Genomic DNA, 17,472 nt, shown 5'->3' on the forward strand with positions numbered 1-17,472 from the left:
CCCGGCTCTGCGGCCTCATCTCCTCCGCTTTTCCCATCTCTTGCTTTGTGATAACCTCAGGGCCTCAAACACACCTGAGACTCTGCACTTGGCCAAATGGCACATTCTCAGGGAGGCCTTCCTGGATGACCCCATTTAATACCTCACTGTCCCCCCAAACACTCCTGCCCCCTACCTCTACTGCTCCCACAACACTCATCACTATCAAACAACCTGTATATTTTGTCACCTGGCCTCCCCAGGTGGGCAGGGTCTTTTTGGTTTTGTTCTCCACTGTACCCCGATACCTAGAGCACTTCTGGCAGGTTGTGGGAGCCCACACAGCTACTGAATGACGAATGGCCAATGCTTTAAAAGCACCCCTAACAAAGAGTTCAACTACACTTGAAAACCTACATTTTAAAAGGTGTTTCAAATGATTAAATATGTTAGGAATTTTTTCAGACATATGAAAACAAAGCCTGTACAACAGAATACCTCATTGTCTGAGAAACTTGCACTTACTAAGTTTATCATTTTAGGGAGGTTTGTTGGAGTTCCCTGATGCATTTTACCTAGCTCAAAATGTGTGTGCCCCTAAGTAAATAGAAATGTGTTCACGGGATTATAAGATTTAATATTATTAACATGGCAATACTCCCCAAAGCAGTTTACAGGTTTAATGCAATTCCTGTCAAAATTCCAGTTGGCTTTTTCTGCAGAAGTTGACAAGGTGACCCTCAAAGTCATGTGAAATTTCAAGGGATCCAGAATAACCAGATCAATTCTGAAATGAACAATGAAGCTGGAAGACTCTCACTTCCCCATTTCAAAACTTACTACAAAGCTACAATAATCAAAATGTGTGTGGTACTAGTATAAGCTTAGACATATAGATCAATAGAAAACAAAGTCCAGAACCAAACCCATCTATCAATGGTCAATTAATTTTCAACAAGGTTTCCAAAACCCTTGAAAAGAACAGTCTCTTCAGTAGATGGTGTTGGACACTGGATTTCCACATGTAAAAGAATGAACTTGGAGCTCTACCCCACACCATGTACAAAAATGAACTCAAAATGGATCAAAGACCTAAATGTAAGAGCTAAACCTATAAAACTCTAAGAAGAAAACACAGTGCTAATCTTCATGATCTTGGATAGTGGTTTCTTAGATATGACATGAAAAACATAAACAACAAAAGAAAAAAATAGATAAATTGAACTTCATCCAAACTAAAAACTTTTGTGCATTAAAGGTACTATCAAAAAAGTGAAAGGACAACCCAAATGGGAAAAAGTATATTAGCAAATCATATAAGGCCTAGTAACCAGAATATGTAAAGAACCTGTATGTAAAAATTCCGGGCTAGCATCCAGCCGTGATGTTCACATGTTGTAAATATACCTGCAAGAGGCTGTGCAGTTTCCTGGCCACTACCTGTAACAAGTGCCTGTCTCCATGTGCCATCTGTGAGGGCTGAAGGTTGGTGCTGGACTGCTGCCCAGGCCCTGCACCTTGGTCAGGCTGCTGGGCATTCTTTACTTCCCCAACACCCCTGTTCCTGGAAGAGGCAAATGGAGATGTTCTTTCTCTTTAGGGAGGTTTGTTGGAGTTCCCTGATGCATGTGACCCGGGGAGTGCAGATATACAAAGTAGGACTGGGCATCTCCCAACTCCCACAGCACATCTGGGGTTCAAAGTCAGGTATCAGAGCCAGAAACCATGGCCAGATGGCAACAGAGCTGGCAGCAGCTTCTCTGAGCCCAGATATCTTCTACCTACAAGTCTCAGTGGTCATCTGAGGGCCTGGGCACTACTGTGTCATTTTTCTTCTGGGCAGGATGGGAAAGCACCATGTTCCCACCTACAGAACACAAGGTCAAGCCTGCAAATGACCTGTGGTCTTCCTAGACCAGACCCTTTCTTCTTGTCCACACACACACAGTTTCTGGGCAGATTTCATCATTTACTTCCTCCTTTCTTCTTCCAGGGTTACCAATCAACAGTAAAATGGTCAAAAAGGTAGACCAAAGACGAAAAAGCCATAAAAATCCTAAGCAGTACATGAAGAACAATTCATCTTTGTATAAGTGATTGGGCACATTTTACATTTATCTTCTTTAGCCCTAAACACTGCTGAGAAAAAGACTTTTCAGCTATCCCATGAACAGTATCCACACTATAATTCTATGCTCAGGAAAAAAAAAGCTGGAAGGAGGTACGTACACTGATAAGTGAACAGTATAACTCTGGGTGACAGAATTATGGGTGGTTTTTCTTATCTGCATTTTCTGTTTGTTATAATCAGCATGTAATGTAATAATAATAAAAACACAATGCCTTGAAATAATAAAGACAGCTGTGTCCCCAACTCTACATAATCCAGATACTCTATGCCCACATACCTTGTTGAGCTTGCCCAGGGAAGATATGAGATCTGCCCATTCACTCGAGGACTCAAAGTTTCTTAAGGCCTTTTCAATCACTGAAGAGTAATTTCTGTATCTGTAATCATTTAATAGCTCCTGCTCTTCTGGATCCATTTTACATTCTCACAGCAGAGAAAGTATCTAAAAGTGAATCAAAAAAATAAATGAGGCAGCTATTCAAGGACATAAATCATTCCCAGCCCAGGGCTACAGAACAGACAGGTCCACAAACACCACTGTGCACAAACTCACTTGGCAATCCAATCCAAATATTTAGTAAGGCTTCTGGACCAGGCACTAGAGTAGATAAAAGGCAAACAGTTCCAGCCCTTCTGGATTCCAAGGGAGACAAACAGATGGCGCAGAAAGCAGCAAAAATGCTAGGTTTCTCCTTAACTGACAAAATTAATCCTAGGAGTAAAACTTACCACGCAGTTAGCTACACCTTGCCGCCAACTGGTAATTCTGAATGCAGATGGCCCCTCCCATTGTAGGGCATTTATAAAACCTAAGGAGAAGCAGGTCAATGATCTTAACCGGAACCTACTTAGCAATCCAATCCTTTACAATGAGATTAGGATAGAGGATTGGAAATATTCTACAAGAAAGCCTGATGGAAAAGGTGAAAAACATCAGGATGTATGGATGTAATATCTGACAGCAGTGCTGTCAGAAATCCACCACATGCTCATTCAGTTACAAAGCTCCAGTCATCAAGCAGGCCTCCCCCAGCCATGGCTTTAGGTCTCAGAGTATAGACCCTGGGAGAAGGGTGGTTATGCCAGGGTCCAGGTAACCATCATTTTATTCTTCTGCCCTTGTATATTCTCTGATGGATGCTTTAATTTTCTCCTGTGGCTAGATGCATTCATTATGCATGAACCACTGCAGCTATTGCAAAGTCCAAGACGTAGATGGACTAACCCCAACTCCAACAGCAGCTGATAGTGACCCTTGTTACAAGAGGAATCTAAGAGCAACATGGAATGCTACACTGGTCTGACTCGGTGAAAACATCCATTATGATGCATGTGATACAAACACGTGCTCACGTCATTTTGTTTCTATTCCTTCATTTCAAAAAAATCTGAAGGTCAATCCATCAGTCTGTTCAGACAAATTACAAGCCCGAAAAAACACTCTGTAAGAACAGCAATGTTGATTCAGTCCCCAGTTCCAAACTTGGTTTTATAAATCCCTGCAATGGGAGCGGTCATCTGCATTTAGAATTACCAAGTTCCAAACTTTGGCATTTTCTCAAAAGTAATGTCTTAGAATCCACATTTGCCCTCTTTAGTCTTCATCTGATTAAGGTCTATTTAAAGTGTGGCAGGCACCTACCCCAAAATTCCTTGTACCCCTTTTCCCATAGTAAGGGAAGTCTAACTTTGCTCAGGGCGGCTCTACGGCTCCCAGTCTCCCTTGCAGCTAGGTGGTCCTGTGACGGCTCTGGACAATGAGCCGTCAGTAGAACCTGGTGATGGCACTCCAGGAAAGCCATTTGGAGGGAGGTGGATTCCTCTGGCATGGGTCCTCTGTCCTTCACTCTTCCCCTTCTTTCTGCCTGGAACAAAGGCTTGATGTTGGAGGTGAAGCCACGTCTTGCAACCAAGAAGAAACAACTATCTTCAGTATGTGACTTTTGTGCATAAAGGTAAAGGCAGAGCAGCTGAGGCCCCGGATGGCTTTAAGACAGCACCACACCAACAACAGACACTCTGCCTCTGGACTGCTTTCTGTGGAGAAGAGCTAATTTGGTTCCCTGGCAAAATAAAGCAACACCTCTCATTCCCATCTTTAAGATTTTCAAAAAATCTGAAGGCTTTATTTCAGAAAAATGGACCAAACCTCCCCTCAAGGTCCAGATTATGCAATGTCTACTTGACTCCTGCGCTGCATGTGATGTAGGTGTCTCAAATTTAGTGGAGCCCAAATAGACTGTTGAGTGTCCCTCAACAAAATGTGGCCTAGCCATATAGTGAAACACGATTCAGCAACAAGATGGAACAGAGTACTTATATGTGCTATAGTTAAGGGTGGATCTGGAAAATATATGCTTAGTGGAAGAAGCCAGCCACATACTATATGGTTCCATTTACAAGTTTTCTGTTAACAACCCAACACAATCCTGATTGATAGATGAGGCTAAGTAAGATTTCATTAGTAGGTAGTCTGAGAGGAGAGAGAAATACAGAGTGATGTGATACAATGAAATACACTAAGCATGCTGTAATCAGTGTGCTAACCAAGCTGCACTTAGTCAAATAAAAAGGCAAATATCCTAAGTAGAAGAAACTGAAGTGTAGGTACATATTCTTTAAGCCTGAATCTTTCATTTATTGGCCACTGTGCAGATGTAAGAATCCCATGGTATTATCTACTTCAGTTTCTGATCACTCTGCCCACTCCAATCTTCTCAAGATCACCCCAATTTTTCAAGTCACCAATGTCAGAGTATCTCTCAGTAGGACTGTGCAACAGACCATTTCCTCCTCAAAACGGCCTTCTCAGCCCACACACTCCTCCAGCCCCACCGGCCTTGTGCTGATTTCCACCTACCTCTGCTATTCTTCTACTTTGCAGGCTGATCTTACTCTACCCAATTGCAAAATGTTGGCATTCCTTGGCACTAAGCCTTGAGTCTGCTTTCCCTTTTTATCCATTTCTATATACTACAGACACCATCATCATGCCAATGACCCGTGAATTCATAGCACCCACCCAAACCTCCCCTCAAGGTCCAGATTATGCAATGTCTACTTGACTCCTGCGCTGCATGTGATGTAGGTGTCTCAAATTTAGTGGAGCCCAAATAGACTGTTGAGTGTCCCTCAACAAAATGTGGCCTAGCCATATAGTGAAACACGATTCAGCAACAAGATGGAACAGAGTACTTATATGTGCTATAGTTAGGGGCGGATCTGGAAAATATATGCTTAGTGGAAGAAGCCAGCCACATACTATATGGTTCCATTTACAGTAAATGCCCAAAACTGGCAAATCTATAGAGATGGTAAGTAGATGAGTGGTTGCCTAGGATAGGGAGTAGGAACGGGCAGTAATGGCAAAGAGCACAAGGGATCTTTGGGAGTAATGGAAAGGGACTAAATCTGGATTATGGTGATGGTTGCACAACTCTGTAAGTTTAATAAAGTCACTGAATTATATACGTAACTGAATGTTATGGTCTGTAAATTTGACCTCAGTAAAGCTGCCTTAAAAAAAAAAAAACCTACCCTCTCTATTCTATCTGCTCAACTGTTTCTCAGTCTCCCTTTCCTTAGAAAGTGCCCCCACCACCCACAGGACCTTTGACATGGTCCTGGCTCTTCCATCTCTTCCCCTGCCGCACTCAGTCCAAATCCTGTTGGCCCATCTTTCAAAATACCAGTGGAGTCAAGTGCTCCACCGCCATGCACCACTGTGCCAGCCCCTCTCCCCACACCCACCCCCAGGCTCACAGCGGCTTCCTAATGGTTCTCTTGCCCCTCTCCAAGGTATTGTCACACAGTGCTCCACAGATCTCTTACAACATAAAGCATATCCCCACCATGTTTAAACTCTTTCCATTAAGCTACAACAAATCCAACTTGCCTGCTCCTGCCAAGGCCCTGAAGGCACTCTGCTTGTCCTAAGACTGACCTCCTACCACCCAGCCTTTGCACATGCTGTGCATCTTTGCAAAAATATACTATATGTGCATATGCACCCACACAGTAAGATTGCCTACTCATTCTTGGGCAGGCCTGTCCATTTTTCTGAAATAAAGCCTTCAGATTTTTTGAAAATCTTAAAGATGGGAATGAGAGGTGTTGCTTTATTTTGCCAGGGAAGAAGTTAATACATCCAAATAGTCTATAACTCCCCAAGCCCCCAAGGGAATTTACAGGTGTGAAATCTGGCATCTTGAACCACTGCAATACTCTGCATAGTCCATTCAGTATATTAAGTGCCTATGCTGGGAAGAGAAACATGAAAAAGACAGGGTTCCTCTCTCATAGCTCATAGCCTAATGAAAGAGGAAATACCTGAACACATAATTTCAGTTTAACTGGCACACAAACAATGATGGAGGGTGGGCTGAAGTAATGCCAGCAAAGGAAAGAACAGAGGAAGCCCAGCAACCTGCAGAGAAGTCCTCGAAGACCACAGGTTTGGGCAGCTGGTTAATAGGAAGAAAGTCTCCTCAGCGTTAACATGTGTGTTTAGGAGGAGAGGTGGCAAAGGGGTACTACTGCCCACAGCAAGGAGGGTATCGGCCAGGTTAAGAGCAGGTAACTGGAGAACTTCTGTATTACGGTTGGCCATATGAAGAAAGTACTATTTGGTGTAACTAATAGCACAGGTGAGAACTTTGGAAATAGTCATTCAAACAAGCTCCGTTACTTCACAGTATGAGACATTTAAGCAAGTATTCTGAGTGGGCTTGGTAAATACATTATTTATGCATGCATTTATCTCATGCAACCCATAGGAGTCCTGAGAAGGCTACTTACTACCAGCCTGAAGATGAGGATATTGGGAATCAGTTCCTCCAGAAAATTGCCCAGATCACACAGCAAGCAACTGGCAGAACTGGGATTCCAGCTCAAATCAGTACAATGCCATAGTGCCTTTACATTACGCTATGGGTAAAATAGTTCAACCCTGAAACATCTTTGACAATGATCTTGCAATCAGTCCTGAATACTTTTCTGTGAGGCTCAATAGCTCAGCAAAACTTAAGAGTTCTACAGCCAATAAGAACTGGATACACAGAGTTGTCGCCTTATAAACAGAAGTGTATCTGAACAGGTGTATCTGCCTTAAAATTGAAAATCGTCAGGAAATCTCTTATCCATTCTTAATTACAAGTTCATGCAAAAAACCAACAAATTAGTGGCCCTCTGAAAGAAGTTAACAGTAAAGATGTTTACATGAAGAAACATTTCTGGGTTGGATGAAAACAAAGTGAAAAATGACAAACAGTCACCCACCCTCCCATGACCAGGAACACCCAACAGTAGATAATGACTTTTGGTGCACAGTGCAGAAACCCTCGTCAGCAGTCGGTTCAGCCAATTTAGGGCACATCACCTTGGATTTGGTCTTTCAGAATGGTAATTAAATTGTAGTGAAAAAAATTTAAGACCCTAATGGGAGCAATCCTGGGTCCTGGAGAGGGTTGGGGGAGTGGCGTGAGAAGGGGTAACAGGCTCCACCGCTTTACTAAAAATGTCCTACAAAGATTTTCCCAACTGTAGGGCGGCTGTCCCCGGTTAGGGAAACACCTGCGGATAAAAGTCTCCATAAGCAGCCTCGGTGTGAATTGCTAAAAGACGATCCACGCCGGCAACAGCCGGGTCTCCTGCAAAACGCAGGGGCCAGGCGGACAAAGCGCGCGCACTGCGGCTCGGGTCCCCTCTCTTGGAGACAGTCTTGGAGACTTTGGGATCTTTCCTTAACAGGAAAGCCCTTATTTCATAAAGGGCTCGGTCCCTAGCCCTCCTCCCCGGCCAGGACCGCACGAAAAAACAAAGACGCAGTTTCTGCGAGGTCGGCCGGCAGAGGTGACGAACTGGCGGACTGTGACCCACCCGACCTCCACCTGCCGGACAGGAGACCGCGCCCGGTCCGGCTAGGGCGTGGCCACACAGCCCATGTGCGAGCTGGGGAAACCCGGAGGGGACCCCGCCCAACCAGCCTGCTGCCCCTCGGGGGTCCCGGGCCCGGGCCCGAGCCCGCACACGGCCTCGTCCGGGCTGCTCCTGCAGTGCTGCAGTGAGCGCTGCGGGCCCGGGCCGCTGCCGCGGGGAGCCACCTACACCCCGGGACCGCCCTACGGGCCGGCCGAAGCCTGCGCACCGGGGGAGGACGCTCTCGGGAGGGGACGCCCCGGCTGCCCCGACTTCGCCCGCCCTGCGGCCGAGGGAGCTGGTCCGACCTACCGGCGGCGGCGGCCCTTTTCGGCGGGCGCGCTCACGTGCAGCGTGGAGTGCCCGGCAGCGCTGCGGCAGGTAGATTGAGCGGCTGCTGCGGGCGGCGGGGAGCCGAACCGCGAAGGAGCAGCCCGCCAGAGCCCGAGCGGCCGCGGTGCAGGCGAAGGGGCGGGCGGGTGAGGCTGGCCTCGGGCGCCCAGGGGCGGGTCCTCGGCGGTCTGGCCCTGTAGGCGGGCCCTAGGCGCGGGGGCGGGGACAGGGCGGGTCCTCGGTGCGTGGGGCGAGGCTGGGGGCGGAACCTAGGTGGGGCGGAGCCTGGAGGCAGCTCCGCGGCGCACGGGGGCAGGTTCCCGAGCGGGTCCTCGGCGGGGGGGGGGATCTGGGAGGCGGGCCCTCTGCGAGAAGGGGCGGGGCCAGGGAACCCCAGTGCTTGGGTCAGAAGTGGCCCGAGAACCCGGAGTAGGGCCCGAACCTGGTGGCGGGGCCGGGAGGCGGTACCTCGGCGTGCGTAGAGGGCCGGGAGGCGGGCCCTCAGCGCGCAGGCTGGTCCTGGGAGCTGGCTCCAGAGCGCCAGACTCCCATCCCAAGTCTTTTGCTGTTTCCGGACGGTGGGCGGAGCTCTCAGCCCCAATAACTAGCTCTGCGGTCTCAGCAGGTCTGCTCCTGGGTAGGCCTTGCACAGGTGGGGTGGAGTGGCTCCGCCACACACCCAAACGGAACGGCACGTCGGTTAGGGTGTCAGGCCCCCCAGGGAGGAGCTCTGGAGTTACAGGGGAACCTTGGGTCCCAAGAAAGGTGGGGCTCATGGCACCTGTCTCACCCCATCCTTTCTGTCAAGATCAAACCCTCGAGAGTGAACCCTTCCATACACGCTTATACCGCAGGAGGCTTGGCGACCTGATTAAGGTGCCCCCGACCCCACAAGTCCCCTCGGCATAAGAAAAGCTGAGGGAATTAATTCCTGGGATGAGTTTCCTTATGTGGGCTCTGGCTCAGAAAGGAAACCTCACGTCAACTCTAAAGAACATTAATATTTACAGATAAGCCTCAATACCTCTTTGTCATCCCAGCGAACCTTTGAACCTGGGCAGTTCAGACCCACCCAACCAAGCCTGACAGATGCCCGGCCAACGCTGGGAAGGATGAAAGCCAGGCGGAGTTCCCCTGATTGCACCCCTCGGGCCCCCAGCCAACCACAGCAAAGCCACCTGTTGATTGAGGTCGTAATTTCTGTAGAGGCCGCTTCCCATTTAACCCCTGACAATCCTTTGGGAATTTTCAGAACTAGCTTGGGGCTCCAGATGGCTAGGCAGTCATGAAAGAAAGAATCTGCGGGTGGGAGATCCATGAACACTTTGAAATCAGAGAGAGCATTTTGTGTCTATGTGCTCCCGGAGAAAGGGTGTATAGTTTGTATCAGATTCCCAAGAGGATCAGTTACCTCCCCAAATCACCAAGAATATAAATAGTTTGGGAAGCTGTGCCTCTGGCCTAGCCAGACTTCTGATTCTGATTCCATTTTCAATTGATGTATACTAGGTGTCCCAGGTGTAAATCCCCAAAAGATCAATTTTAGGAATGGTCTTACGTATCCTTAAAACTAGAGGATTGCCAAAACTACTAGAACTAATATCGGAATTCAGCAAAGTTGCAGGACACAAAATTAATACACAGAAATCTGTGGCTTTCCTATACATTAACAGTGAACTAATAGAGAAATCAGGAAAACAATTCCATTCAAAATTGCATCAAAAAGAATAAAATACCTAGGAATAAACCTAACCAACGAAGTGAAAAACCTATACCCTAAAAACTACAAGACACTCTTATGAGAAATTAAAGAGGACACTAACAAATGGAAACTCATCCCATGCTCTTGGCTAGGAAGATTTAATATTGTCAAAATGGCCATCCTGCCCAAAGCAATCTACAGATTCAATGCAATCCCTATCAAATTAGCAACAGCATTCTTCAACGAACTGGAACAAATAGTTCAAAAATTCATATAGAACCACCTAAGACCCCAAATAGCCAAAGCAATCCTGAGAAGGAAGAATATAGTTGAGGGAGGGGATCTCGCTCCCCAACTTCAAGTTCTACTACAAAGCCACAGTAATCAAGACAATTTGGTACTGGCACAAGAACAAAGCCACAGACCAGTGGAACAGAATAGAGACTCCAAACATTAACCCAAACATATATGGTCAATTAATATATGATAATGGAGTCATGGACATACAAGGGGGAACTGACAGCCTCTTCAACAGTTGGCGTTGGCAAAACTGGATAACTACATGTAAGGGAATGAAACTGGATCATTGTCTAACCCTATACACAAAAGTAGATTCGAAATGAATCAAAGACCTGAATGTAAGCCATGAAACCATAAAACTCTTAGAAAAAAACATAGGCAAAAATCTCTTGGACATAAACACGAGTGAGTTCTTCATGAACATATCTCCACGGGCAAGGGAAACAACAGCAAAAATGAACAAGTGGGACTATGTCAAGCTGAAAAGCTTCTGTACAGCAAAGGACACCATCAGTAGAACAAAAAGGCATCCTACAGTATAGGAGAATATATTCATAAATGACAGATCCAATAAAGGGTTGACATCCAAAATATATAAAGAGCTCATGCATCTCAACAAACAAAAAGCAAATAATCCAATTAAAAAATGGGTAGAGCAGCTGAACAGACAGTTCTCCAAAGAAGAAATTCAGATGGGCAACAGACACATGAAAAGATGTTCCACATCATTAGTCATCAGAGAAATGCAAGTTAAAACCACAATGAGATATCACCTCACACCAGTAAGGATCGCCAGCGCCAAAATACAAACAACAACAAATGTTGTCGAGGATGTGGAGAAAGGGGAACCCTCCTACACTGCTGGTGGGAATGTAAATTAGTGCAACCATTGTGGAGAGCAGTATGGAGGTTCCTCAAAAAACTTAAAAGAGAAATACCATTTGACCCAGGAATTCCACTCCTAGGAATTTACCCTAATAATGCAGCAGCCCAGTTGAAAAAGGCAGATGCACCCCAATGTTTACTGCAGCACTATTTACAATAGCCAAGAAATGGAAGCAACCTAAGTGTCCATCAGTAGATGAATGGATAAAGAAGATGTTGTACATATACACAATGGAATATTATTCAGCCATAAGAAGAAAATGAACCCTCCTACCATTTACAACAACATGGATGGAGCTAGAGGGTATTATGCTCAGTGAAATATGCCAGATGGAGAAAGACAAGTACCAAATGATTTCACTCATCTGTGGAGTATAAGAACAAAGAAAAAAACTGAAGGAGCAAAACAGCAGCAGAATCACAGAACTTAAGAATGGACTAACAGTTACCAATGAGAAAGGGACTGGGGAGGATGGGTGGGAAGGGAGGGATAAGGCGGGGGGAAAAAAAAAGGGGCATTATGATTAGCATGTATAATGGGGGGGGCACAGGGAGGGCTGTACAACACAGAGAAGACAAGTAGTGACTCTATAGCATCTTACTACGCTGATGGACAGAGACTGTAATGGGGTATGTGAGGGGGACTTGGTGATGGGGGGAGTCTAGTAAATATAATGTTCCTCATGTAATTGTAGATTAAAGATACCAAAAGAAATTCATATGGAACCACAAAAGACCTCGAATACCCAAAGCAATTCTGAGAAGGAAGAATAAAGCTGGGGGCATTACGTTCCCCAACTTCAAGCTCTACTACAAAGCCACAGTACTCAAGACAATTTGGTACTGGCACAAGAATAGACCCATAGACCAATGGAACACACTAGAGAGCTCTGACATAAACCCAACCATATATGGTCAATTTGTATACGATAAAGGAGCCATGGATATACAATGGGGAAATAAAAGCGTCTTCAACAGCTGGTGTTGGCAAAACTGGACAGCTACATGCAAGAGAATGAAACTGGATTATTGTTTAACCCCATACACAAAAGTAAACTCAAAATGGATTAAAGACCTGAATGTAATTCATGAAACCATAAAACTCTTAGAAGACAACACAGGCAAAAATCTCCTGAATATCAGCATGAGCAACTTCTTCCTGAACACATCTCCTCGAGCAAGGGAAACAAAAGCAAAAATGAACTCATGGGACTACATCAAACTAAAAATTTCTGTACAGCGAAGGACACCATAAGCAGAACAAAAAGGCATCCTACACTATGTGAGAATGTATTTGTAAATGACATATCTGACAAGGGGTTAACATCCAAAATATATAAAAACTCACAAACCTCAACACCCAAGCGGCAAGTAACCCGATTAACAAATGGGCAGAGGATGTGAAAAGACAGTTCTCCAAAGAAGAAATTCAGATGGCCAACAGACACATGAAAAGATGCTCCACATCACTAATCATCAGGGAAATGCAAATTAAAACTACAATGAGATATCACCTCACATCATTAAGGGTGGCCAGCATCGAAAAGACTAAGAACAACAAATGCTGGCAAGGATGCGGAGAAAGGGGAACCCTCCTACACTGCTGGTGGGAATGTAAGCTAGTTCAACCATTGTGGAAAGCAATATGGAGGTTCCTCAAAAAACTAAAACTAGAAATACCATTTGACCAGGGAATCCCATTCCTTGGAATTTACCCAAAGAATACAACTTCTCAGATTCAAAAAGACATATGCACCCCTCTGTTTATCGCAGCACTTTTTACAATAGCCAAGATATGGAAGCAACCTAAGTGTTCATCAGTAGATGAATGGATAAAGAAGAAGTGGTACATATACACAATGGAATACTATATGGCAGTAAGAAAGAAACAGATGCTACCATTTGCAACCACATGGATGGAGCTGGAGGACATTATGCTAGTGAAATAAGCCAGGTGGAGAAAGACAAGTACCAAATGATTTCCCTCATTTGTGGAGTACAACAATGAAGCAAAACTGAAGGAACAAAATAGCAGAAGACTCAGAGACTGAAAGAATGAACTAGTGGTTTCCAAAGGGGAGGGGTGTGGGAGGGTGGGTAGGGAGGGAGGGAGAAGGTGATTGAGGGGTATTATGTTTAGTACACATGGTGTGGGGGATCACGGGGAGAACAGTGTAGCACAGAGAAGGCACATATTAGATCTGCGGCATCTTGCTGCACTGATGGTCAGTGACTGCATTGGGGTATGGGTGGGGACTTGATAATATGATTAAATGTAGTAACCACAATGTTGTTTTTTTTTTTTTACCACATTGTTTTTTCATGTGAAAGTTTCATAAGAGTGTATATCAATCATACCTTAATAAAAATTTTAAAAAATAAAAAATAAAAACTATTTAAATGAAAATACATAATTAAAAAAAACATTAAGATTCAAAAGTTTATTCCTCCATTAAATCTTTTTCTTAGATCAAGTTTTCTTGTGACACTTAAAAGTCTACTTAGCTATGTTCATCTGTTTAAGACATATAAATAGAGCAGATTCCTGGCATAATAATACCCAAGCTAATTAGGGCTTTTCAAATTTAACTGAAATCAGAACTTTAATCCTTAGCCTGTCTGATGATAAAGACAGCTTTATAAATCAGAGATGACTACATTCTCCAGCTCAGACTGACCCACCTATTAGAGAGATTGGCCAGGTAAACACAGTTTGAGTTTCCAGTGCAGATATTGGTGACCCTCTAAGCCTGTCCCTTCCATAAACTAGATTCTACTCCACTCATCTAGATAGAAGTCCTGTGTAGTTCTGTGTTTGATGCTGTGTCTGCTGTGTGGTTGATTTGCAGTATCAAGTAAACTGATGTCAGGATCCTCATTCTCACCTGTTCCATCTCCACATTACTTCACTGTTCAGGTTCTCCGTCTGTCACAATCCTTGTAGCAGGTCAGCGGGGGAGGGAGAAGTCCAAAGGCCATGGCTAAAGCTGATGTTGTATGTAGGTTTACCACACATGCCTTAATCTAGAAAAGAGTATTGCAGAAAAGCTGATGTGGATGGGATTATTGGCTCCATCTGGTGCCTAAAAATCACTTTGTATGGGAAAATCCATTTAAAATAGACCCCTTTTAAGCCATATTTCATTTATCTCCATTATGGAAGAGTTCACGCAGAGGCTATTTTGGGGACCTAATAACGATATGGTCTACAAATCACTAAGTTGATGAATCATCTCTCTTGATTTTTTAAAAATTTAATTTCTTTGATTTTATATCACATCTCTTTATGCTGAAAACCTTGGTGGCATTAACACAATTATTTTCTTTATCCCACAATGTACACGTAACAGTTTAAATTTAACAGTATCAGCATTACTACTCACATTAAGAACACTGAATACAGCTTTCAATCTCTTGCAATTTAAAAACATTCTTAGAATCTGTATCCCATTGGGAGTTAATAGTCATATCACTGTCTTGTTTTTTGATTCCTCAATTTTATTTGGCCACTGGAAGCCTACTACTTGGAATTTCAGGTCCAATTACTATATTATTTTTTTTAATCCAATTATTATTGATATACAATCTTATGAAAGTTTCACATTCATTTCCCTTAATGTTTATATTAAAAAGGGAGTTGCCTCTGGTGTTTAGACTTGTAATAGTGAAGCTGAATGTGCTGAGCATTAGGTGCCCAGAAGAGCCAAGGAACTTTGTAGTGGGTAGTCCTGGACATGATCCTGGCTCTTGGCTCTGAGCTGTGAGATCCTGGGCAAGTCAATCAACCTCTCCAAACCTGAACTTCGTCATTTGAAAAGTGACATTAATACCTACCTCAGAGACCTGTTATGAGAAATACATAACACAATGTGGCAAAAGTATTGAGCATGACCGTATGGCTTAGTATGCAATGAGTTCTCAAGTCATGATTTTTGCTTTCCTTCTGATTCTAAGCTTGATTATGTTTTTCACTACAGCCTACCATGAAACATTTTCATGCCCTTCTATAGTTAGACTGCTTTTGGTTGCAAGCAACAACCCAATTCAAACTTGCTTAAGGAAAAGGAAAAGGATACGAGGGTATCTTGGAGCATTTCTTAGGACCCGGGATCTCAGGAATGGTCTGAGGCCTGGGAAGGAATGCCACTGTGGGGGAGATGGGCTGTCTCTCTCTGGGCCACTCGTAACTGCTTCTCTTGAGAATTGGTTGCCCCCTTTTCAGGCTATGCCTGGCTCCCTCTGCATCTTAGGGCACATGGGACAGAGCAGGGCCAATGACAGCAACACCTCTGAGCATTCCCAGATCCAGTCCAGCTGGTCCTGATCTTCAGAGGAAGGGCCTACAGCTGGAGCAGTCAACTGAGGCTAGCAGGGCAAAGTCATCTTGTGGCTGTTAGCTGCAAACAGTGGGTAAGGAGCAGTGGGGAGGGAGCCAGGAGATGTCTTAGCAAGAGGGTGCTGGACAGACCATGTAATATGGGCCCCCCACGGTCTTTCCACAAAAGTGAGAAATGCCATTCTGATCAGCAGTTTACAAGGAATGGTCTTCTTCAAGGACGACAATGATCCAGAAATGTCAAGGTGGGATTTGGCTAGCAACATAAAAGGGTGAAGAAGTAAAAGGAATTGTTCTGTTTACTGTTGCATTTCCTGTCTGTGACTATCAGACAGAGCCTGAGTGTTCTGTGGTCCCCGTGCTACTGTCCATTGTTGGCAGGGCTCTGGAGCTGAACAGGGAGACCAGAGTGTGAAAGGTGTTCAGGAAACTTACTGAAAGCCATTAAAATATTTTTAGAGAGATAAGAAGTCATTAAAATGTCTTGGGAGCTATAGTCTGAGACAAATATAAGAGCATGCTGGGTTTAATCAGGCAGAATAGCAATGGCTAAAGGAAGTAAAATGCAGCCTGGGTGGGATTCAGAATTTCCCTTTATCCAAAGTGGATTAAAAGTTAGGTGAGGGCTGTCAGAGCCAAATGGATACTTCAACACGCTGCCTTTGTGAGCTGGAGAGTTAAGAAAATCGAACACTTCAATTTTCTGTGATAGACCAGAATTTTCTGTGATGGACAAGAAATAACAGGGACATCTGCATAGCCCTGGTCCCCCAAACAAATGAAACCTGGAGCATTTCCCTATTTTCCTGATTCCTGAATGGAAAGCAGCATTATCCCTTATTTTTGTGATTCTGCTGTCAGGAGATATGACAGGACCATTGTTGTCATAATCCAGTGACAACGTTGCTGTTTCCCTCTTCTGTGGTTTCTTTCCTTTCCACTTTGTCCTGTTGTGTACCTGTTGCAGTTTTGTTGTTGTTAGGCTCGTCATACCTTGACTCTCTTGCAAATTTTCTTGGCAAGTATATTTTTCTCTCTTTTGTAAGATCCTTTGGTCTCCAAGTGCTTTTTCCACAAGGTATAACTAGATCTCGGGAGACTAGTTGCAAAACCAGTCCCATTTGAAAGCAGTGAACGTGGAGTTGCTTGTTGTTAGAGGGACTACAATAGGGCCTCAGCGAGGCATCCGAAGAATCACCTTCCTCAGAGGGGAGCAGGAGCAGGTTAAGAATTCACCTGCATTTGTTGGTACAAAGAGATGGCCTGCACAGAGTCGCCCATGCATGAACAAGATGAAGAAAGTAAGAGGCAACCTTGCAAATGTTCTGGGATGAACACAGAGTGCAAAACCCAAGTGAAAAACTCAGTATGGAAGAAGTCACATCCCAGTGTCAAAGCGATATTCCCTCCAAGTCTTTCAAACCCTACTATTTCATAAATGTAAGAGCCAATTGAAATGCACTCAAATGCAATAAAACAGAATGAGATAGAAAGCAGGGTTGCAGGGCTAAGGAAACAGGCTGAGTCATGCTTACAGAGTCACCACCTAGAAAGAGCAAGAGAGACCTGGAAAATGGCTGAGACCCGCTCCACAGCCCTGAGGCCTCTCCTTAAACCAGTGGTTCTCAGCCTGGCCACAGCAGCTGGGAACTTGGTAGGAATATACATTTCTGGGCCCCAACTCTGGGCAATGTTTTAACCCACCCTCCACGTGGTTCTGACACCCTCTGACATCTGGGAACCACTGGACTAGATTCTTCTCCCTCTCAGGCTGGAGTTTTGGCACAGCAAAATTGCTTGGCTTGATTCCAGAACAAGACACTTTCTTACAGGGAGGTTCTAATCAACTCTCCTCAAGCACAGGAACAGGCTCAGTCCACAACACTGAAA

The 17,472-nt window shown here is 44.6% G+C and overlaps 1 protein-coding gene across 9 annotated transcripts in view; it reads right to left on the reverse strand.

Annotated features, from left to right (window-relative positions):
* The window catches only part of DOP1B (DOP1 leucine zipper like protein B), a 101,171-nt gene extending 92,645 nt beyond the window's left edge, over positions 1-8,526 (reverse strand). For 5 of the 9 annotated variants that reach the window (XM_037014775.2, XM_037014777.2, XM_037014776.2 and 2 more), the window contains exons 1-2: positions 8,339-8,522; positions 2,388-2,552 (exon numbers count right to left, since the gene is read on the reverse strand). In XM_037014775.2, coding sequence (XP_036870670.2) covers positions 2,388-2,525 — 138 coding nt within the window. In that variant the 5' untranslated portion in view covers positions 2,526-2,552; positions 8,339-8,522. Of the gene's footprint in view, positions 1-2,387; positions 2,553-8,338 lie in introns of all 9 variants that reach the window. The other 4 variants (XR_005060359.2, XR_005060360.2, XR_005060358.2 and 1 more) reach the window with 3 other exon arrangements.
* Between the last annotated feature and the right edge of the window lie 8,946 nt (positions 8,527-17,472).

Source organism: Manis javanica, chromosome 3, assembly GCF_040802235.1.
Source record: "Manis javanica isolate MJ-LG chromosome 3, MJ_LKY, whole genome shotgun sequence".
Classification (NCBI taxonomy): Eukaryota; Metazoa; Chordata; class Mammalia; order Pholidota; family Manidae; genus Manis; species Manis javanica.